The 22389-nt window shown below is 39.0% G+C and overlaps 3 protein-coding genes across 5 annotated transcripts; 1 reads left to right on the forward strand and 2 right to left on the reverse strand.

Moving 5' to 3' along the window:
• Positions 1–26: 26 nt before the first annotated feature.
• On the reverse strand, positions 27–6931 carry LOC6039599 (synaptic vesicle glycoprotein 2B). 3 transcript variants are annotated; one of them, XM_038256095.1, is made up of 6 exons: positions 6528–6931; positions 6088–6316; positions 1913–1972; positions 1524–1848; positions 518–1462; positions 27–463 (listed from the first exon to the last, which is right to left on the reverse strand). In XM_038256095.1, exons 2-6 carry the CDS (start codon positions 6113–6115, stop codon positions 244–246), a joined length of 1578 nt encoding a protein of 525 aa, XP_038112023.1. In that variant the 5' UTR covers positions 6116–6316; positions 6528–6931; the 3' UTR covers positions 27–243. The 3 variants fall into 3 exon arrangements, with proteins under 3 accessions (XP_038112023.1, XP_038112015.1, XP_001849178.2); XM_038256087.1 differs by having other exon boundaries at positions 6088–6383; XM_001849126.2 differs by having other exon boundaries at positions 6088–6931.
• Positions 6932–14368: 7437 nt separating this feature from the next.
• LOC6039600 (aspartate aminotransferase, cytoplasmic) lies at positions 14369–20691 on the reverse strand. Its single transcript, XM_001849128.2, has 4 exons — positions 20234–20691; positions 18809–19468; positions 15024–15332; positions 14369–14959 (listed from the first exon to the last, which is right to left on the reverse strand). Exons 1-4 carry the CDS (start codon positions 20340–20342, stop codon positions 14805–14807), a joined length of 1233 nt encoding a protein of 410 aa, XP_001849180.2. The 5' UTR covers positions 20343–20691; the 3' UTR covers positions 14369–14804.
• On the forward strand, positions 15604–17376 carry LOC6039607 (synaptic vesicle glycoprotein 2B). Its single transcript, XM_001849127.2, has 3 exons — positions 15604–15748; positions 15801–16125; positions 16184–17376. Exons 1-3 carry the CDS (start codon positions 15679–15681, stop codon positions 17352–17354), a joined length of 1566 nt encoding a protein of 521 aa, XP_001849179.1. The 5' UTR covers positions 15604–15678; the 3' UTR covers positions 17355–17376.
• Positions 20692–22389: the final 1698 nt, after the last annotated feature.

The following is a 22389-nucleotide window of genomic DNA, read 5'->3' on the forward strand; positions in this document are numbered from 1 at the left end:
ATAAAATCCATAGACAATTTGGAAAGCAGTTGCGATTGTAAATTATTTTATTAAAATAGCAGTACGGATTAAAGCATTGAAAGCTTATACATCAAGTTACTCTCTTCGTATGTTAGGAATTTCGCTTTGGTTTTAACTGATTGCTGGAAGATCGATGTTAACTATATAGTAGATTCTTTTGATATGTTTTACTTATCACTTCCCCAAACTGGTACTGCTTTGAAGAGTAAAACGCCTTAAAAACTATTCATTTGTTGTCGCCTCAACCTTTTCCTCTTCCTTGGGTCGCCGCCCAGCAGTAATTCCTGGAATGAAGAACGACAGCATGCCACACACCAGCAGGAACGTTCCCGGTATCGCAAAGGTTAGCTCACACTGGCTGTCCAGCAAGAAGCCCAGTAGATTGGCTCCGACGACGCTTCCCAGCCGACCCACCATCATCGAGATGCACACAGCCATGGCTCTAAAATTGTTATTTAATGTTTTTGAATGTTATTAACAGTTTAGTAAGGATTACCTTAGGTTTGTTGGGTAAAGATCCACCGTAATGGCTCCAACGACGTTTGTACAGAATCCGCAAAGAAGCAGGATCAGGTAGAACCAAATGGCTAGCAGCGGAATGTTGACGAAGATGACCAACAGTCCAGCAACGGCGCAGCACGTGAAGACAAACACCAGGATCGATAGTCGTCCGACGATGTTGATGATGACTCCGATCAGCGCGAATCCAACCGTGTAGATTGCCTCCAGAATGAATGAATATCCGTACGTGGAAAGGTCCAACGTTTGGCTGCAGTTTTGCTGGTAGTCGGACTGTTCCGTTGAATTCCTATGAGCGTAGACAACCTGGCAGACGGTGGTTCTATGGATGCCAGCGTCCTGCGCCTGTGCCATCTGATTGAGGATCCCCGGAAAGAACATGTACATGCCCTGGGCAGCTAGCGAAGATCCAAACTGTAGAATGCAGACAATTGTCGTCCTTTTGAGGTAGGATCCCCTGAACAGTGGCGCCGTCTGCTGCCAAATCTGCTCCCACATGGAATTAGACTCTGTGGACAGTTGACCTTCATCCGAACTAGCCACGATCCGTTGAATCTCAAGCGGTGCTTCTTTCTTGCCCACATTCATCCGGTGCATCCACTTTATAGTCTCGATAGCTTCCTTACTGTTCCCTTGGCTGAACACAAACTTGGGACTCTCGGGAACACCGAGCAGTGCGATCGCGCTGAACAAGCTAGGCAGTCCACAGACTACGAGAAACAACCTCCACGGTCGGTACACGATCTCCACGAACGGAATCGTAACCTGCCACGTTTGGTTGATCACGACGAAGGCCACGCCCGGCAGCAGCAAGCCACCAAGTCCAAACACGGCGGACGCTCCCATGATCGATCGCGACCCGTACTGGCTGGTGTGGTACTCTCCGAGGTACGCGAAGATCGTGGCCGATGATCCGGAAATGCTGCAAGAGAAAGAGGTCAACAAACTCTCTTAAAAATCTTCAACTTAAATCGTGAACCTACAAGAATCCAGTCATGAACCGGCACGCGGCCATCGCCCAAAAGTTGGTCATCAAGCTGGACGCAACGGTTGAGGCAAAAGCCGCAAAAAGCGTAGGCACGATCACTCGGCGACGACCCCGGGTGTCGGCTAGGAAGCCCCACAGGTGGGAGCTTATTATGACCCCGGCGAAAGCGACCGCACCGAGGACGCCCTTTTGCTGCGTGGAAAGATCCAGGTCACATTCGGCGACCGCCACCACATAGCTGATGCCGAGCGTTTCGAGGAGGACGGCGGTCAGGATCGTGCCGGACACGGCAATGAGCAGGTAGTTGAAGAGGCCGAATTCTGGGTGGGGATTGAAAAAATCAGTTATTTTTTAATGCTTATTCTAAAACGAACCTTGACTTACTAGTTTGTGCGAGAGCTTCCTCGAACGTTGGATCTTTGGCATGTTCCAGTGATAGGGCCTCTGTGTGATGCGGAAAGATAAATCTTAACAAACATAAACTTCTAATAAATTTCATTCGATGAAAGTTACAGGAAAATTATTGTAGATAATCATGACAAATTTAACATTTCTAAACATGATTTAAAACTAGGATGTGAAATCCACAGGATCCATCCACTGCGGAGTTTTGTATGGGACTTCGAATAATCGAATCACGAGCAAAAAAATCATATTCTTTTAATTAAACATCAAATTCGAGTTCTGCGACTTCAATTTAATCAAATTTGAATATTTGATTGCCTTTTAAATTGAAAAAAAAATTTCAATATGTTATCATTGCCATTTTGACCGCAAAATACCATCAAAAATAAGACAAAAAGTGACGAACTGTCACTTTTTACAAGGCGCTCACGCACACTATCAAAACAAACGTTTGGTAGTGTGTGTTAACTCCGTGTAAAAGGGGTGTCACACTAAAAAGTGACCCCGTTTGTTTGACAACAGTTGGTGTCAAACCATCGGGATTTGAGTGTAGCAAATAGATAAATTTCGTATGTCAGAGACCAAATTGTTTTCCACTGAAAATGAATCCGCGTTTAATTCAAATGCATGAAAAATTTACAGGTTTTCTCTAAGTAAATTTTACCCGGATCCTGAGGGGAACACCCGTGAAGAGTATCGGGGCAGGCATTTACAAAGCGGATTCAGTGACAGTTTATTAATACACCTAATGTTAACATATTATGGTTAATGTTCAGCAATTCCATTTGAAAAGAGCCTAATCCGAAAAAAAGTTCTCCGATCGGGCTCAAAAATTTTCTGGGGGTTCCTTGGCTAAAATAATTAGACCCGTATTTTTTTGTTTGGCCGTTAGGGTGACCTACATCGTGCTAGGGTGGTTCAAAAAATGGCAATTTTCGTAATTTTTCGCAAAAACCTCTTTTTTTTTTAAAAAATCATATCTCCGCGCCATTGCATCCGATTTTAGCTGTCTTAGACGCAAAAGAATCGAATCCAGAAGGGAAAAGATCACCAGTTGTCTTGGTTCAAGCCGGGATTTGAAACCCGATCTACCGCTTACGAGGCGGAAGCGTTACCACTGGGCTACGTGGCTCGGTCAACAGGTTTTCTCTCCTTTCCAGAAATGCCAAGTTTTATTTCCCCATACAAAACTTGCATGCATAATTTAGAAAAATTTTATATTTGGCAAAGATTTTCTGTAAAATAATATAGGGGGAGAGGGGGTAATATGCACCCCCGGGGCAAAATGCACCCCTTGGCTTTCTCGGTATTTGGAAGAAGTTTCCGGGGGAAAAATCATAGAAATTGGAAGCTTAACACTGCTAAACCATGCTGGACAAATTTGAGCATCGTGGTATAAAAACAGCTTAAGTTATTTGCAAAACTGTAAAATGTTGTGTTTTCATCTAATTTTCATTGAACTTTCATTATGATTTTTGGGCAATAAAAAAGCATTTATTGTTATTCTAAGTGTTGAGGTATATATTTTTTGCCATAATCTTCATTATTCTGAAGATAGATGAGTCCAAAAACATCAAAAAAAGCATTTTCAATTAAATTTTCTGCAAAAAGCGGGGTCGGGGCAAAATGCACTGCTGTGAAGCTCCTTTGTAAAAACAGCGGTGTCATCTAGTGGTGACTAGTGAAAACTGCTTTTACCCGGTGCATTTTGCCCCAATGTTGCGGTGCATATTGCCCCGCATGGTTGTTTGAAAGTAATTAAAAATATTTTTAGAAATCTGTTATTTTTAAACAATTTTGAGGAACATCTAACGAAATTCTTTTACAGAAATGCTGTTATGGTTGAGAAATCACAGTTTTCCCTCAGGGGTGCATATTACCCCCTGTCCCCCTATTTTCAAAATTCAAGACAACTTGGCCTCGACGTGGAACAAAAACTGGGCAACATTTGAACATTTGTTTTCATCGGCAACGATAACTGAAAGCATCTGTCATGATCGTCATTTTGAAGACGTTTTGAAAATAACGTAATTTGTGGACACCCCCTGACCAAATTAAGAACAAATCTCTGAGGATGGTGGAGCAGTTGCCCCACCCTGCATACCTACGAAGTTGAAACAAACGAAATCGTGCTCGGCACGTGAGCAGTTCTCTCAGATTTCGGTCATTCGATTTTTTTTTTGTATTTTTTAATCCGACTGAAACTTTTTTGGTGCCTTCGGTATGCCCAAAGAAGCCATTTTGCATCATTAGTTTGTCCATATAATTTTCCATACAAATTTGGCAGCTGGCCATACAAAAATGATGTATGAAAATTCAAAAACGTGTATCTTTTGAAGAAATTTTTTGATCGATTTGGTGTCTTCGGCAAAGTTGTAGGTATGGATACGAACTACACTGGAAAAAATTATAGACGGTAAAAAAATGGTGATTTTTTACTTAACTTTTTATCACTAAAACTTGATTTGCAAAAATACACTATTTTTGATTTTTTTTTTTTTTTATATGTTTTAGAGGACATAAAATGCCAACTTTTCAGAAATTTCCAGGTTGTGCAAAAAACTTTGAGCGAGCTATGAATTTTTGAATTAATACTGATTTTTTCAAAAAATCGAAATATTGTTCGCAATTATTTTTCAACTTCATTTTTCGATGTCAATCAATCAAAAAGTACTTTAGTGAAATTTTGATAAACTGCACCGTTTTCAAGTTAAATCCATATTTAGGTGACTTTTTTGAAAATAGTCGCAGTTTGTAATTTTTTTAAATTAGTGCACACCTTTAAAAAAATACTTTTGAAAAACTGAGAAATTTCTCTATATTTTGTATTTTTGAACTTTGTTGATACGACCCTTAGTTATTGAGATATTGCAATGCAAAGGTTGAAAATTGATGTTTTCTAAGTCTTACCCAAACAACCCACAATTTTTTAATGTCGATATCTCAACTAATGGTCCGATTTTCAATGTTAAAATATGAAACATTCGTGAAATTTTCCAATATTTTCGAAAAAAATATTTTCAGAATTTTCAAGTCTAGACTAACATTTAAAAAGGGCCAAACATTCAATATTACGCCCTTTTAAATTGTTAGTCTTGGTTTAAAAATTCTGAAAATATTTTTTTCGAAAAGATTTAAAAATTTCGTGAATGTTTTATATTTTAACATTGAAAATTGGACCATTAGTTGCTGAGATATCGACATTAAAAAAATGTGGGTTGTTTGGGTAAGACTTAAAACGAAACTATTGGCACTACGCCCCCCGGGGCATGGCCTTCCTCTAACGTGGGATTTCTGCTCCAGCGCCTCTGACGAGACAGGAGAAACCGGGACCGACGTTTTACTTCACCTTAGACTTAGAAAACATCAATTTTCCTGTTTTTAAACCTTTGCATTGCAATATCTCAGCAACTAAGGGTAGTATCAACAAAGTTCAAAAAAGCAAAATATAGAGAATTTTCTCAGCTTTTCAAAAATATTTTTGTTCAAGAGTGAGCAAACATGTGCACTAATTTAAAAAAATAAAAACTGCGACTATTTTCAAAAAAGTCACCTAAATATGGATTTAACTTGAAAACGGTGCAATTTATCAAAATTTCACTAAAGTACTTTTTGATTGCAAATTTGATTTTGCATCGAAAAATTGATTTGATTGCAAATTTGATTTTGCATTCAAAAATTCATAACTCGTTCAAAGATTTTTTGCACAACTTGGAAATTTCTGAAAAGTTTGCATTTTATGTCCTCTAAAACATATAAAAAAAAATCAAAAATAGTGTTTTTTTTTGCAAATCAAGTTTTAGTGATAAAAAGTTAATTAAAAAATCAAAAAAAATTTTTTTACCGTGTATCATTTTTTTCAATGTAGTCCGTATCCATACCTACAACTTTGCCGAAGACACCAAATCGATCAAAAAATCCTTCAAAAGATACAGATTTTTGAATTTTCATACATCATTTTTGTATGGCCAGTTGCCAAATTTGTATGGAAAATTATATGGACAAACAAATGATTTAAAATGGCTTCTTTGGGCATACCGAAGGCACCAAAAAAGTTTCAGCCGGATTAAAAAATACAAAAATTAAAATTGAAGAAAAAAGACCGATTTCGTAGAGAATTGCTCTATATTGAATTAAATGTTTCAAACACTTACCCGGATCCTTAGCGTTGTTGTTTTCCATCGTTTTGTACGTATATTTTATGTGCTCACTGCTGTATCATTATCCTTGATATTGTCGTAATTAAGTTGCGTCAAGTTCCTACTGGTATACAACAGCTTTCGTTTTGCTGGACTTAACGCCAACGGATTACCTTATCACTGATACCGAACTAAAGCCACCATCAGCACCACTAAAATCCATCCGACCTGCCCCAACTCCCGACTAGAAATGCGGCAAAATTAGAGTGGCGCACAATTCAATTAGAGCCGATCACTTTTTCCCTCACTTCCTACATTGTGACAGATAACATTGACGATTGAACAATGTTCTTTTAATCATTAGCTATTAAATGCTAATGACTTAATCGTATTAACTTGTATTAACTATTACGTCGATTGTGACAGGTTAGCATTATCATAACCTGCTAACGTACCTGCGCACTAGCATCCGTTTGTTTTCATCAGAGTTGCTGACCGCGATTTTCACATTTAAATAGATCAGTTTTATGTTTGTTTAATTTTAATCATTTTCATCTGCATCACCCTTTTCCCCAAAAGTTCTTTATGAGACTAATTAAAAGGCGCCTTTGGCGTCGCGTTAATCAAGCACAATTGATAGCCACTTGTCTTAAGGCGCATCTAAACCGCCACTTTTAAGTGAAATTAATCGATCTGTTCCGCTCTCGAGTGCACTCGCTTTAATCTTTAGAGTTCTTTAGAGTCTCACTTGAAATTCGCAATTTTAGCCTTAACACGCGTTTTTTTTTTTTTTCAAACAGAAGAGCTTAGACCAGTTTTCGCACGACCACTTGCCTTCGAAATTGAACTGCGACTGATCCTATGACGGGAAAGGTTCCACAATTGAACGAGATCGTTAAAAAGTGTTCTTACTAGATCAACACGTGTGCTGCTGCTGCGTAGGACACTTTCGCGGCCATCGATCGACTTGTTGGTTGAAGCGATTTGACGTGCTAATTACTTTTGCTATTTGTGGATACTGTTTTCAGTATTATACCGTAATTCTGTAAACTTTTCGTAATACCACAATAACTCGTGGTAACATGAAATCATATCAAACCATCTAATACTGCCCAACAGGGTGCCCAGAATATGGGATTTTTTTCTCAAAACCTCGCTCCACAAGCTGATTATTGCTCCTTGAGCTATTTTGGACTTTGGGCCAAATATGAGCAAAATCGGTCAACATTAACCCTCTAACGCCCATGGTTGCACAAAAGCACCACTAATTTTTCACTTCAAATTGAAATTTCTCGAAAACATATGAATGAAATGATATCATTCTTCCTGCACAGAGTTCTTTAAGATGTTTACTGCTTCCAATTCAAATTCCATCCTTTTTTTCAAATCTGTAGAAAATGGCAAGGAAAACCGTAAAAATCTCATCATAAAAATGTATGGAAAACATAACTTTTATCCAAATATTCCCAAAAGTGAGATTCTTATTGAAAATTTAATGCTCTATAACTTTGGAGAACATACCCAATCTGTAAAACTCGATCCTGAAAAGATATTAGTGATTTTATATAGTCATTTTTGTATAAAAAACATTTTTTTTTTTCAGCTTTAGGCTCGAGTATCAATGGGTTAATCTCAACCAATTTGGCTCAAAATTTGCACAGATGCTTAAAATAACAAAAAAAAAACGTTTTCCGCTTGTCATTTTTTCTGGGCGCCCTACTGTTCAACCAAGGGCACATTTTGCTCGCTGACATTTGTACAAGTAATACACAAAATTCGGTATTTTCATGTCGTTTTTCATTCCAGCAGTTTCTTTTGAAGCCAATGTAAACATCAATACCTTTCATTAGTATGAAAGGTAAAAAACAGAAATTATTACACAATGCTCGAGATGCATCAGAAAAATCTATTCACATGATAATAAAATAACTCTGCAAAGTTAGAGAAAAAACACGACATTTTTAAATGAAATGTTTTGTTTTAAATTACCTAATAAAAGTCTATTAGGGTTACTGCAGATTCGTCATTTCTTTTAAATTGTCAGGGGATCATTCACAAATATCACAAAAAAAATCCATTCGGGTGCCCCCTTTTAATTAATTTAGGCTTTGCAAATATTTTTCAAAATTTCTTTCTTTCCCCCCATCCAAACCTAAAATCGGCTCAAAAAATGAGGGTATGCAAAAAATTAACAGTTTCAACAAGTTTTATTATAATCACCTTTGAAATGCATTTCTGTGCTCTAACAGCATGTTCGGGTTTTTATTTGAGTAAACTGCTAAATGTGTTTTATCTGATTTTATATGTATTTTTTCAATAATTAATTGCATTTAAAAAAATGAAAATATTGTTTTCAGAATGATCGGAAAATTTCAAATATGTTTCATATTTTAACATTGAAAATCGGACCATTTGTTGCTGAGATATCGACATTAGAAAAAGGTGGTTTGTTTGGGTGAAACTCAGAAAACATCAATTTTCTTGTTTTTAAATCTGTGCATTGCAATATCTCAGCAACTATGGTCCGTATCTACAAAGTTAAAAAAAAAAAACAAAATATAGAGAATTTTCTCAGCTTTTCAAAATATTTTTTTCTAGAGTGGGCTAATTAAAAAAAAAATGAATGATTGCGACTATTCTCAAAACGTTACCTAAAAACAGCTGACATGAAAACGATGCACTTTATCGAAATTTCACTAGAGTACTTTTTGATTGCAAATTAGTTGTTTACATCGAAAAATGAAGTTAAAAAAATTGTGACCATTATTTCGATTTTTCGAAAAAAAAAGGATTGATTCAAAAATTCATAACAAGGTCAAAGATTTTTTGCACATTCTGGAAATTTTTGAAAAGTTGGCATTTGAAGTTCCCTAAAATATATCAAAAAATCAAAAAATAGTGTTTTGTCAAATCAAGTTTTAGTGACAAAATGTGATTTTTTTTCAGTGTAGTCCTTATACCTACACAGCAAAAAATCCGATGGTAAAATCGCATGCAAAAGCATGCACATCACCTTCGCCAAAAAGACACTTAATATTACAAACTACATGTACAATTTTTGTATACACAAAAAAAAGTTGCAACCGACGGGACTCAAACCCAGCACCTACAGTAAGGACTGGCGTCTTAGCCCGCTCGGCCATCAGACCGATGAAAAATGGAAAGGATAAACGTATATGTGAGCACATTTTTGTCAAGTAGGTTTCCCATACTGATGGGCTACATATGTTAGCGTGTTATATTACACAGAATTTCATAAAATAATGCAAAACTTATTTTACACCCAGGCCTTTTACACGCAGCTGAATTACTACTTTATTTGCTGTGTATACCTACAACCAGTATCGCTCTTGGCTATATCCCAAAAGCTTGGAGAGAGGTACGGGTCATATTTATTCCAAAAGTCGGGAAAAGGGACAAAACAAGTCCCAAATCCTTCCGTCCAATTAGTCTCTCTTCTATTTTATTGAAAACTATGGAAAAAATTCTTGATGATTTTGTAAAAAAAACGTTCTTGATCAAATTTCCTCTAAGTAATAGCCAATTTGCATACCAAAGTGGTAAATCTACTATAACTGCTTTAAACTGTTTAGTTTCTAAAATTGAGAAGTCCCTCAAAGCCAAGGAAGTAGCTCTGGCTGCTTTCCTAGACATTGAAGGAGCTTTTGATAATGCATCTCACAGCTCTATGCGTTCCGCCATGGAATCAAGGGGCTTTGGTTCATGGATTATCAAATGGATTGAAACAATGCTTATTGAAAGGGAGATATCTGCCGACCTTGGAGGAGAACGATTGGTAATCAGACCACGGAGGGGATGTCCACAAGGTGGAGTTCTATCACCTCTGCTATGGTCATTAGTAGTCGACGATCTTCTGAAAAAGTTGGCGAGTCTCGGCTTTGAACTGATCAGCTATGCGGATGACATCTGTATAATAGTTCGGGGAAAAATAGGTAGCGAAATTTGTAACCGAATGCAATCGGCCTTGAATTTTATCTCAAAATGGTGTAAAAATGAGGGTCTTGGTATAAATCCCTCTAAAACAGTTATAATACCGTTCACAAGACGAAGGTCACTAGTACTACCTAATCTTGCTATTCGTGGGACAACTATTGAGTATTCTAACGAAGTGAAATATCTTGGTATTACTTTAGATAGGAAACTTAATTGGAATGCTCACCTGAATAATGTATTAAACAAAGGAATTAATTCTCTATGGCTGAGTAAAAAAACATTTGGAAAAAAGTGGGGTCTCCGCCCTAAAATGATTTATTGGATATATACATGCATAGTTAGAACAAGAATTACGTATGCGTCACTTGTGTGGTGGCCGAAAGTTAAAGAATCAACTGCCCAAATTAAATTAGCTAAGCTGCAAAGATTAGCCACCATTTCAATAACTGGAGCTAAGCACAGCACTTCATCTGCTGCACTAAACTCCTTGTTAAATTTACTTCCTCTTCATAAATTCATAGAATTAGAAGCCCTTAAGAGTGCTTTATTAATGAATCGAGCCACAAGAATTCAAGATGAAGATTTGACAGGGCACCTAGAAGTCCTTAAAAACTTTACCTTGAATCCGGCGTTAAACTCAATAGTAGACTGGATGCCGACAAAGGCTAACTATGACATTCCGTTCACAGTGGACGCTAAAAGTCGCTACGAGTGGGATAATGGTGGGCCTAATCTTCGTCCAGGCTCTATTCTGTTCTACACGGATGGTTCTAGAATGAATAATAAAACGGGAGCTGGAGTGTTTGGACCAGGAATTAAGACATCTGTTCCAATGGGACAATTTCCAACAGTTTTTCAAGCAGAAGTTTATGCAATAATTGAATGTTTGCACATTTGCCTCAAAAGAAATTATAGATTAGCTAATATCTGTATCTTTTCCGACAGCTTGGCAGCACTAAATGCTCTGAAAGGGTATACCTGCCAGTCAAGACTAGTATGGGAAGGAATAAAATTACTAAAGCAATTGTCCCAAAAGAACTCGGTCAATCTTTACTGGGTTCCTGGTCATTGTGGAATTTTAGGAAACGAAAACGCGGACAGTCTGGCAAGGAAAGGATCTGAAACTGACTTCATTGGCCCAGAACCTTTCTTTGGTGTTCCAGATTGTTCTCTGAAAATGGAGCTAAAACGTTGGGAACAATTAACAATCAATTCAATCTGGAATTCTACAGATACTTCCAGACAAGCAAAAAGATTTATCTTTCCAGGTGGGAAACTATCTCGAGAACTATTAAAACTAGATAAGAAAAATTTAAGGGTGATAACTGGTTTACTAACTGGTCACTGCCCATGCAAATACCACTTATTTAATATGAGGAAAATTCCAAACGCAAATTGTAGATTTTGTAATATTGAGAATGAAACATCAGAGCACCTTTTGTGTAATTGTGGTGCCCTGATTCAAACTAGAATATTATTTTTGGGAAAGGGATCTTACATCCCTCCAATATCAACCATTTCCGTCCTAGTAGGGTGATAGACTTTATAAAACAAGTCGACCCTAACTGGGACAACATGCAGTAAACAGGAGCTGCCTCTCATCGTTCCATGGTGTTGGGTTAACCTGATTTGCTACAAAAAAAAGAGTCACACCACAATATTCCTCTAATTGGTCGCAGTGGTCATAAGGCTCAACAAAAAAAAAAATACCTACAACTTAGCTGAAGACACCAAATCGATCAAAAAATTCCTTCAAAAGATACACATTTTTGAATTTTCATACATAATTTTTGTATAGACAGCTGCCAAATTTGTATGGAAAATTATATAGACAAACTAATGATGCATAATGGCTTATTTTGGCATACCGTAGGCACCAAAAAAGTTTCAGCCGGATTCAAAAATATAAAAATTAAAATTTTAAAAAGAATTGCTCAATAGCCAAAGTAAAACTAATGTGTTTTATTTGGATTGAATGCATCTTTAAAGAACAACAATTTCAATCACTAATTTGACCAATTCTTATTAAAAATGGAAAAGAACAGTAAATTGCCAAACCCCGAAAGAGATTTTTGAATAAAAATTCCAAGCTTTTCGAGGGTATTATTAAATTATTTATGATTATTTGTTAAATAAACCAAAAAACTGCGAGCAATTTTTTTTAACTCCGAAATAAGAAAAAAATCTCATTATGCCATTGGTCGCAACACTTGCTAAGAGCGTATCCTGGACCTTATACCTTTCCAAAAATTGTCCAGCTCCTAGCAAAACTGTTTTGGGGACACCGTGGAGATTTTCCCTTGTCCCTTTAAAAAAGTGGAGCATCAAAATTTCCCGTCTTCCAAAAGCATTTTCTTGTCCCTGGTGCGCTCCTTGAAAGGGGGCGACCGGTAATGGACGACTGGCATGGTTTTGAGAATCTGGTTCAGGTGAAGTTGGTTTTATTCCCAATTATCAACTCCTAGGCAACCTTTTCTGGAAACTCATCATATAGGGGTAGAGGGGGGGCAGACTGGGCCACCCTTGGTTTTGGGCTTGAGAATGGATTTAGACCAACTGTAAGGCAAGGGTCTTATACAAAAAATAAGTTACCTGCTTGAACCTAGGAGTCCAAGCTTGAATGGGGAGGGCACTCAAACCTCTTTCTACTCCAAGGAACCATCCACCCCAGGGTTTGAACTGACGACCTTTGGATTGCGAGTCCAACCGCCGCCAGCGATGCCACCGCAGCAGGTTTGGTTTGGTATGTTGTTTGTACTTATAGCAGAGAGACGACTCCCATATTTGGAATGACTTAACGGCCTAACAATATCCGGTACCGACGGAATGGAAGGTTGGAGCAGATGGGAATCGATCCCATGATCATCCGCTTACAAAGTGTAAAGTGCAACCATTCGGATAAGCCTGCTGGTCTAGTAAAGGACGTCAAATAACATCACCATACCGAAATCAACGCTTGAATTTATTGTATTTTTCGAATTATTAGCAAAAATGTAAATTTATTGACAAAACCACGCAAATGTTGTTTATTTCGAGGTTTTTAAATAAGCTTTCTGAAAAGTTGGATTGTTTGAAAAAGTTTGTTCTATGTTTATATTAGTACTAGATGTAACTACCAAGATAAACAACAACGAAACCTTTAAATCATTTAGAGGCTTGGTAGTGGAAGTGTAAAATTAAAATCCGCTTGGGGGCAGAATGGACCACCTGCCTTATAACAACAATCACAAGTTACGAAATTTGAGCTGAATGGATTATTTCACTCGTGGTAGCTTCACAAATCTTGTTTAATGCAACATTAGTTGATTTTTTAGTTTTTTTGATGCTTATTTGTAAAAATTGTTTCTTATTTCAATATATAACCACTATTTTCAAAAATGTTTGTTTTGGTAGGTAACTATTTTTATAAAAGTGGTCTAATTTCATGGAACTATGTTAGAAAGGTCCTTTAAGTAATTTCTTATCTCTCTTCTACGTTGTATAAGACGAAATGGCTCGTTTTCTAAGATGGCCCATTCTGCCCTTTCCAGGGTGCGGAAAAATAGTCGAAAAACACATTTTTTAAAATTGCATCAAAATAGTAGTTTATGCAACAAGTTGCAAAAAGAGGATTTTTTCAGCACGAGTCGAACATTTATCCAACGAGGTTCACCGAGTTGGATAAATACGAAGAGTGCTGAAAAAATCAAGTTTTGCAACGAGTTCCATACAACATTTTTTGCAATTTCGAAAAACACCCATTGAGTGAAATTTTAAGTCTAATTTTCATATATTTTGTCAATAAATCGTTTAAATCAAAAAAATTTTGAAAAGTGTTACTTTTCGAAACAAGTGCTGAAAAGTTCAACTTTTCAGCACCCATTTCAGTGCTGAAAAGTAGAACTTTTCAGCATTTATTTTGAAATGTTTAGCTATTCGATATTGCTGTTTTTGGTACAGAAAAGTAGGCTATTTCGTCGTTCAAGAATGACAGGAAAAGTAAGTAGTTTCACGACGGAATTGCAAAAATAGTTTTAAGCTAAAAATTTTCACCAATCAAGTATACAACATTGAAGGGAACATCCCAAAGGTTAAGCCTACTACACTGAATTTATAAATTTGTATGTTTATCTATGGTTTTTGGCGCATTTTACTTAGGCGGCCACCCTGCCCCCTGCCCATATACATGGCGAAATCCAGTCCGCAATCCGCTTAAATCACCGTCTTAAAATAGCGACATCTATAGGATACTTTATCCTAAAATATTTACAATATGTAAATTGCGGTGTTGGAAAAGATTTTTTAAATAGACATTGTACATTTAAGGCAAGGATTTCGGAAAATGCTTTTAGACGAATTGATCAACTTTTTATAATATATGATGTATTTGCGATACCTAAAAATGCAATCCTATTGTTTCTGGATAGAAGTGATAATATACCTTTGTATTTATCTGCTGTTATAAATGTGTGTAGTACAAAAATGTTTCGTTATTTTGTTCTGTTGTGGTTGCAAAATTTTGTACACTGTTTCAAATTCATCTTTTGCTTGGTTCATAATATATTGCAGTGGAGGACTTTTGATTGTTGCGATTTTGTATAAAGGGTTTCGTTTTTACTGAGTACAGTGCAACTCTGCTACGCAGGTTTATCCAAACAAATCTCACAGCGAAATATGTAAAGCCAAAATTGTTTCTAACAAACACAACATTCTCTAAGGACAACACGAAAAATGCAACATCCCGGTGCGTGCTACAAAATGCTTTATGCAATGCTTTGGGTTGTTTCCTAGAGACCTCTCTAGATCTTGGAAGCCACACCCTCTCTGGTGACGGCCTCGTGGATGGCCTTGGCCACATACTTGACGTTGCTCTCGTTCAGGCCGCACATGCTGATTCGGCCCGTCTTCAGCAGGTAGATGCTGAACTCCTTGATCAAGATTTCCACTTGTTTCTCTGTTGTTTGGGTATTTAAGTTTAATTATTAGGTTGAAATCTTAGAGATCCATAGTCAACTCACCGTTCAACCCAGTGTAGGAGAACATTCCAATCTGCTCGGTGATATGCGTCCAGGTTCCGGGGGTTCCGAGCGCCACCAGCTCGTCGTACAGGGCCTTTCGCATTGTGATGATTCGCGAGCTCATCGTCTTGATGCAGTCCATCCATTCGGCGCGCAGCGTCGGGTCGTTGAGGACCAGGTTCACGATGCGGCTTCCGAAGGCCGGCGGGTTGGAGTACATGCCACGGATCAGCAGCGTGATCTGCGAGGCCACCGCTGCGCTGGTCGTGGAGTCCTTCTGGACCACGGTCAGGTTGCCGATACGTTCGTCTGTTTTGAAAGGGGGGAAGGGGAATAAGAAGGTCAACATCTTCAAACTCAATCATAGGAACAATTGTTCATAAGATAACAGCGTGATAATCACTGAGATCGTTACTGCGGCGCTTATCAGTTCACATGGACACAAAAACATCGCTTGGTTCAGTTGTTAACACAGCAGCATCGCATCTTCTATCAACATGCATGAATTACGATCTGCGCGATACGAGACCAGATGGTATCGCTGTGCAAACGGAATGCCCCAGTTCTTGAAGAAGACCGCTTTGGCGCGTGGTAACGGCGAAATCCCCTTGTCTGGCAGTCTGCTAGTGGAGACTCAGTTAAGTGGTTCACAGAAATGGAGAAGTCCCTCGAAAATGGTGATCAACCCAAGCGGGTTACCCTCGAGGATGCCCTGGCCTTGACAAGTGAGTAGTTGCGTCTGCAAGAACAAACTGCACTACGATCGATTTCTTGCAGAGTTTGGCACGTTCAACTACTTGGCAATCGTGATCGCCGGGATGATCATCACGGCCGTCATGCTGGAAACGTTGAGCATCAGCTTTGTGATCGCGGTTGCGGAGTGCGATCTCAATCTAATCACCGAGCAGAAAGGAATTCTGGGAGCGGTAGCGCTGGTCGGAATCATCGTCAGCTCGCATCTGTGGGGCTTCCTGGCGGACACGCAAGGTCGCCGCAAGGTGATCATTCCGACGATGCTGGCAGGCTTCGGGGTTTCGTTTATGTCGAGCTTTACCACCGACTTCGCCACAATCACTGCTTGCCGATTTCTGACGGGATTCTTGTAAGTTCTGGGACATTTCTCCAGGAAGACCACAATCAAACAAGTTTGGCTATTACAGGGTTTGCGGAGGTTCAGCGACCATCTACGCATACCTGGGAGAGTTCCACAGCGATAAAGATCGCTCGAGGGCCATTATGGCGGCTTCCTTTGTGTTTGGGATCGGTTGTGTGCTGTTGCCAGGACTCGCTTGGGTCGTGTTGGACCATAGTTGGGAGTTTACGATACCGATGCTGAACATCGTGTATCGACCTTGGCGATTGTTCCTAGTCATCTGCGGTCTTCCAGGCTTGATTGGTGCCTTCGCGCTGCTGCGATTCCCGGAAACTCCAAAATTCGTACTGAATCAAGGTAATCCCAAGCGTGCGCTCGAAACTATCCAGTGGATGCATCGCATGAACGTTGGTACTAAAGAACCAGCGCTGCAAATCGAGCTGATCCTCGAAGGAGAAGCGATCCAAAAATCAGACGACTCCAACGAAGATCCCAAGAAGCTCAAAGCACTCCTGAAGCTAATCTGGAATCAAACCGCCCCACTCTTCATGCCACCCTACTTGAGCAAAACTCTTCTTGTGTGTTTCCTGCAGTTTGGGTCGTACGTTACTGCCCACGGAATGTATTTCTTCTTCCCCGGAGTTCTAGATAAATTGATCAGATCACAAGACTCAGGCGTTGAACTGACCACACTGTGTCAGGTCGTATACTCCTCCCAGATAACCAATACCACTCTAGAACTCCAAACCGAATGCACCCAGTCGTTGACGGAGGCCACCTATGGCTACTCTTTCATCCTGGACGTGATCTACATGCTGGGATTCGCCGTTATGGGCGTGATCGTTAACGCAGTCGGCCGGCTGACGATCCTGGTGTTTGTGTTCACAACGTGTGGGGTTTGCGGAGTGCTGACGATCTTCATCGAAGTCCCACTTGCATCGATGTGGCTGTACATGGTGATGCTGCTGTGCAGTTTCTCCGTCAGCGTGGTCAGCGCCGTAACCGTGGATCTGTTCCCAACCCATTTGAGAGCTATGGCCCTCGGCATCTCGACCATGTGCGGTCGCATCGGTGGGGTGTTCGGAACCAACCTGAACGGACTGCTGCTGGACAGTCACTGTGAGCTGACGTTCGGGATTGCTTCGGTGATTTTGCTGCTGTGCAGTGTGCTGTCGTTCTTCATCCCTAATGTCAATCGAAAGCTGTCGGAACCAAGGCCTAGTGTGGGATCTAGATAAATAAAGCTTTGCTACTCTCTCATTTTGTTGTGTACAGCCGCGACCTGTTTTGTGAAGAACTGGGAGCAATTTCGTATTGTTTTTTTACAGACACTAAGCAAATCAGTCTAATCAGTACAAACTAGAGCGTCCAATTTCCCGTCCCGGGATTTCCCGAAAAAAAATATTTCCCGTTTCCCGGGAAATTTGTAAATTTCCCGGGAATTCCCGAAATTCAAGTGGAGGTATGCATTTTCTTAAATTTGTGAAACTGTTTTTTTTTGAAAATTTTCTGAAAAAAAATGAACAAACTTATATATAACGAATCAGATTATCAGAAATTATGATATCAGAATTATTTCTGATAATTTTAATTTTTGAAGCTACTGGGAACAGATCTTGCTTAATGAGTATTAAATTATTACAATTAGGTAAGCTTAACAGATTGATGTTATTTCATCAAAACAATATTAACTCCTTACCTCCAAATTAAAAATGAGATTTTTTTACGTTTGTGTTTACCATGATCAAATGAGATGAAAATCGAATTTGGGCAAAAAGAATTAATTCAATAGGTTGAGTACCTAGTACTATAGAAATTACAATTTGAAGTAAAAGAATTATGGAGCACTGGTGCAACTACAGGTGTTAGAGGGTTAAATGTGAAAAAATTGAAGACTTTTTGTGGAATGATCGTAATTTATCGTATAATCTAAATCATATTGCATAATAATACAAAAAAAAATCATTGAAAAATTACTTTCTATTGTTTGTTCTCAAAAAATGCAAAAATATCTTCAAAGCTTGCTTCAAATATTTGAAAACATTGGGTTGTTTAAAGTAAAACCAACACTAAAAAAGCTTTACCATTTGTTCAAGGGCTGAAACCAGTATTTGTCATGAAAAACATAATTTCTGCATTTTTTTTTCTCAATTCAATAAACTGGTCACAGTGGCAAGTTTAAAATTTCTCACCAAAAAACACCAACATATATTTTCTAGTAGTTGAATGATTTTTTACATGCAGTCAAGCTGTTAATTGATCTTCACACTTTTTTAAACCATTGATGTTGATGTCCTATACAATTCTGTTGCATAATATTAATTAAAACCAAGATCATAACAATTTTTAATAATTTTAAAATTTCCCGGGAAATTGGCTGAAAATTTTCCGTTTCCCGGGAAATTTGTAACCCCGGGAAATTGGACGCTCTAGTAGGTACAAACTTGCTTCCGGATCTTTTTTCCGGATCTGCTCCATTTTGTATGGTTTGACGTTTGCTGGGTGAGTCGAAAAATGAAAACAAATCACTTCGTGGCAGAGAAGTGACGTATCATCATTAATAACAATGACAATTGTTCTGCACCAGCAGCAAACGTCAAATTTGATGCCGGATCTTTTCCCGAATCTAAGTTCAGAAGTTTAAGGAATCTGTCACCACATTGTTGACAAAACTCAAAACAATCATACTCACTGTACAGTCCAAAGTTCTTGGCGAAGCTCTGCGCACAGAACAGCTCAAATCCGCGCTCGATAAAGTACCGCACGGCAAAGGCGTCCTTGTTGGGGTCCCCGCTCGCGAATCCCTGGTAGGCCGAGTCGAAGAACGGGAACAGCTTCCGCTCCTCGCACAGGTCCGCAATCTGCTTCCACTGGTCCTGGGTGGGATCGATTCCGGTCGGGTTGTGCGCACACGCGTGCAAAATCACAACGGCACCCTCCGGGGCCGCCCTCAGATCCTCCAGCATACCCTCAAAGTCGATTCCACGGCGTTCCTGGTTCCAGTAGCGGTACGTCCGCGGCTCGGTGAACCCGGCGTACACAAACACCTTGTGGTGATTCTCCCACGTGGGGGCGGAGTAGTAGAACGTAGTACGCTTCAGGATGCGGCACAGAAATTCGGCTCCCACACGTAGGGCACCGGTTCCGGAGAGGCACTGGACGCCGAAGGCGCGCTTGCTTGCGATGGCTTCCGAGCCCTCGCCCAGGAGCAGCGTCGAGGCGGCATTTGTGACGCTTTCCGTGCCCAGCACCGGCAGGTACTCGTGATTTAGGCTTCCGTCCGCGACGATGGCCGCTTCGGCCTTCTTCACCACCGGCAGGATCCACGGTTTGCCCTCGTTGGTGCGGTACGCTAGGGAAAAGTGAAAAAAGTTGGTTAGAATAATTTACAAAGCGGCAGGAATGAGTGCCAATGACCTCTAACGACTCTTGACTCAGTCAATACCGGCGCCCTCCAGATGGAAATGCAGATCGAGAGTGTAGATCGCAATGGTGGAGTGTTGGCTATGCGCATTGAAACCTTGACTAAGCAATACATAAAGAATAAGCAACAATTTTACCTTATAAAAAATACCAAAATTTGCTACATTCTACAGAACTACTCAATTGAAACCATATAAGCAAGCAGGTTATTATTTAAATTGTTCAAAAAGATATGTGAATTGATATATTTGAATCAAGAAACTTTAATAATTTTACAAATTGATCAAGAGAAGGAACTTCTACCCTGTTCAGTTCTTGCATTATCAAACTGCCAAGACAAGAACCCCCCGTCTTAGCAATATCAGCTCTTGGCAATAATTGTTTCCATCGTGGCCAAGCCCCATTGTCCTTCACAAACTCGCACTAATCAGAACGTTACCATTCAGGTGCTGATAAATAGAGGTGCTTGTGAAAGCTGAAAATATCTCGTCCAACAACAAACACAGCTGCTAATCATGTGTTACAACGCTTTGCGCTGGTACAAGCGCAAAATATCTCGCAAATATTGCCATCATTCGCCATTTACACTCTCCAAATGACCTGGGGGTGACCTTCAGGTTGGGGAGACACTTTCTACGTAGATTTTATTGTAACTTTAAGGGTTTACATGAATATTGATGTGACTTTTACATACCTCCAACACCAAGATTGACCTTGTTCGGATTGGTGTCCTTCAGGCAGGCCTGGTTCAGTGCGAAAACTTCGATCGGTGGTCCGACCTCAACAGTTCCGAAGATACTCATTTTGTGGTTTGCACGAGTGGAATGAAACCGAGTTGACTGAAAACCTTAGAATACCCTCCAAATATCTCCTTTAAAGTTACAGCAACTAAACGTGTTACGTCCGTGCGGAAAAGGAGAGTTGTATAAGAGTTTCTTCAATAATTTTCCGTCAAATTGCACACATTCCGGTACAGTAACACACTGATACTGGCTGTCCCACGGCAGTGTACGGCTCGATATTGACGACGACGACGACACGCAACTTTCACACAGCACAATGATGATGGACGACTCGAAACCACCACCAGACCAGGCTGCCAGACAAGAAGTAATGATAACAATGTAGGTACCTATACAATAGTAACAGACTCGTACTAAATACAAGTAACGAAGCAAAATTATTTTGCGAAAAGTTACTACAACTAGGGGTTCACTGTGTTTGTGAGCGCATTTGCCGAAAGCATATGATGATGATTCCCAAAAAAAAACGCCGGACTGTGAATGAAAACGTACTCTAGCCGATAGCACAGTGTTGGTGTGATCGATTTTGTTTTAAAACATTTGTCAAAATGTAAGAATTCGGTGGTCAAACTGGTTGAGCTCGAACGAAACGTTTGCAAGTTTGTGATCGTTTTTTTTGGGTGAAAACAAATATTGAACATGTAATTTTTACACAACTTGTCCATAGTAATGTAAATAAGAATGTCTCTAAATATACATAAGAAAAATCATGGGGCACCTACCTTATGATAACAGTCGTTAAATCGCAATAAAAAGTTAAATTTGAGGAGGGGAACAATTGATGATTGAATATTATTAGCTCTTTTTCAAATTTTTGTGGAATATTTTAAATCTAAATATACAGTATTTCCCCCACGAAAACAGCATGGAAAGAAACAAAAGTGCTCGGATCGGGCTCAAAAATTTTCTAAAATTTCCCTGACCGAAATAATTAGACCCGTATGCCGTGTTAGGGTGGTCTGAAAAATGGCATTTTCGCCGATTTTCGCAAAAACCACTTTTTTAGAAAAATCATAACTCCTCGCCATTTTCACCGATTTCAATTGTCTTACGCAAATGAAAGGTGATAAGTTGGCTTTTCAAAGAAAAATAGTAAGAAGTTTCAAAAATCTAGCTTAACAAATGAATAGGGCGTATGAAACTTTAAAATGCCGTTTTGACGGTGTCTGGACTAAAAAGCCTATGTCTGGAAATATTTTTATCGGATTCCCCGGACATTTTTACATAACATACTAAAGGAGGAGATCATTTACAGGATTCCGAGACCGAGATGATTTTTTGAAAATAAAATAAAATAAAAAAAAAATAAAATAAAAAATATATTTATTGAAATAACAAGCCATACTTTCAACAGTTGCATGGAAAAGGTGTTTTAAATTGCATTTTACACTAGTTCAGTTGTTTTGCAATCATTAGGTTTCAAAAATGTAAGATTTGACGAAAACAAAAATTTTAGCTAAGAAAAAAAAACATTTTGCGATGATAAATATTGAAAATTTTCAAAAATTCAAAAGATTTTCAAATCAACCCAAACATGCTAAACGTAGGGTAATGTATTTTAAATTAATTTCAGCTGATTGCACTTCAATTTCCATTGAAATTTTGAAGTTTTATGAAAAAAAAGTTCAAGATGGTATGTCAGAGACATAACCGAAAGACATAGGACCAAACAATTTGAATGTGTTGTTGGATTGCTAGTGAAATCTGGAATAAGATTATTTTATTTTGTTTCATAGATTTGTCGGCAAAATTGTCATAAATGTTCTCCCAAGGTGAACCTTCCATGAGGGCACCGGCAACTCCAGGTTGTGGCCACTACGGTCGAAATGTCAATTTGCATGTTCAGTATCAAAAACCATGAATTTTGATGCCCATATTGCCACAACTCGTATGGTTCTGTAAAAGACCCTCTGGGCCCCGGGGGAACCTGCTTTGAGATCACCGGCCACTCAAGGTTGTGGCCACTACTGTCGGAATGTAAATTTTCATGTTCAGTATCAAAACCATGAATTTTGATACCCATATTGCCACAACTCGTATGGTTCTG

Source organism: Culex quinquefasciatus, chromosome 1 (assembly GCF_015732765.1).
Source record: "Culex quinquefasciatus strain JHB chromosome 1, VPISU_Cqui_1.0_pri_paternal, whole genome shotgun sequence".
NCBI classification, from domain to species: Eukaryota; Metazoa; Arthropoda; class Insecta; order Diptera; family Culicidae; genus Culex; species Culex quinquefasciatus.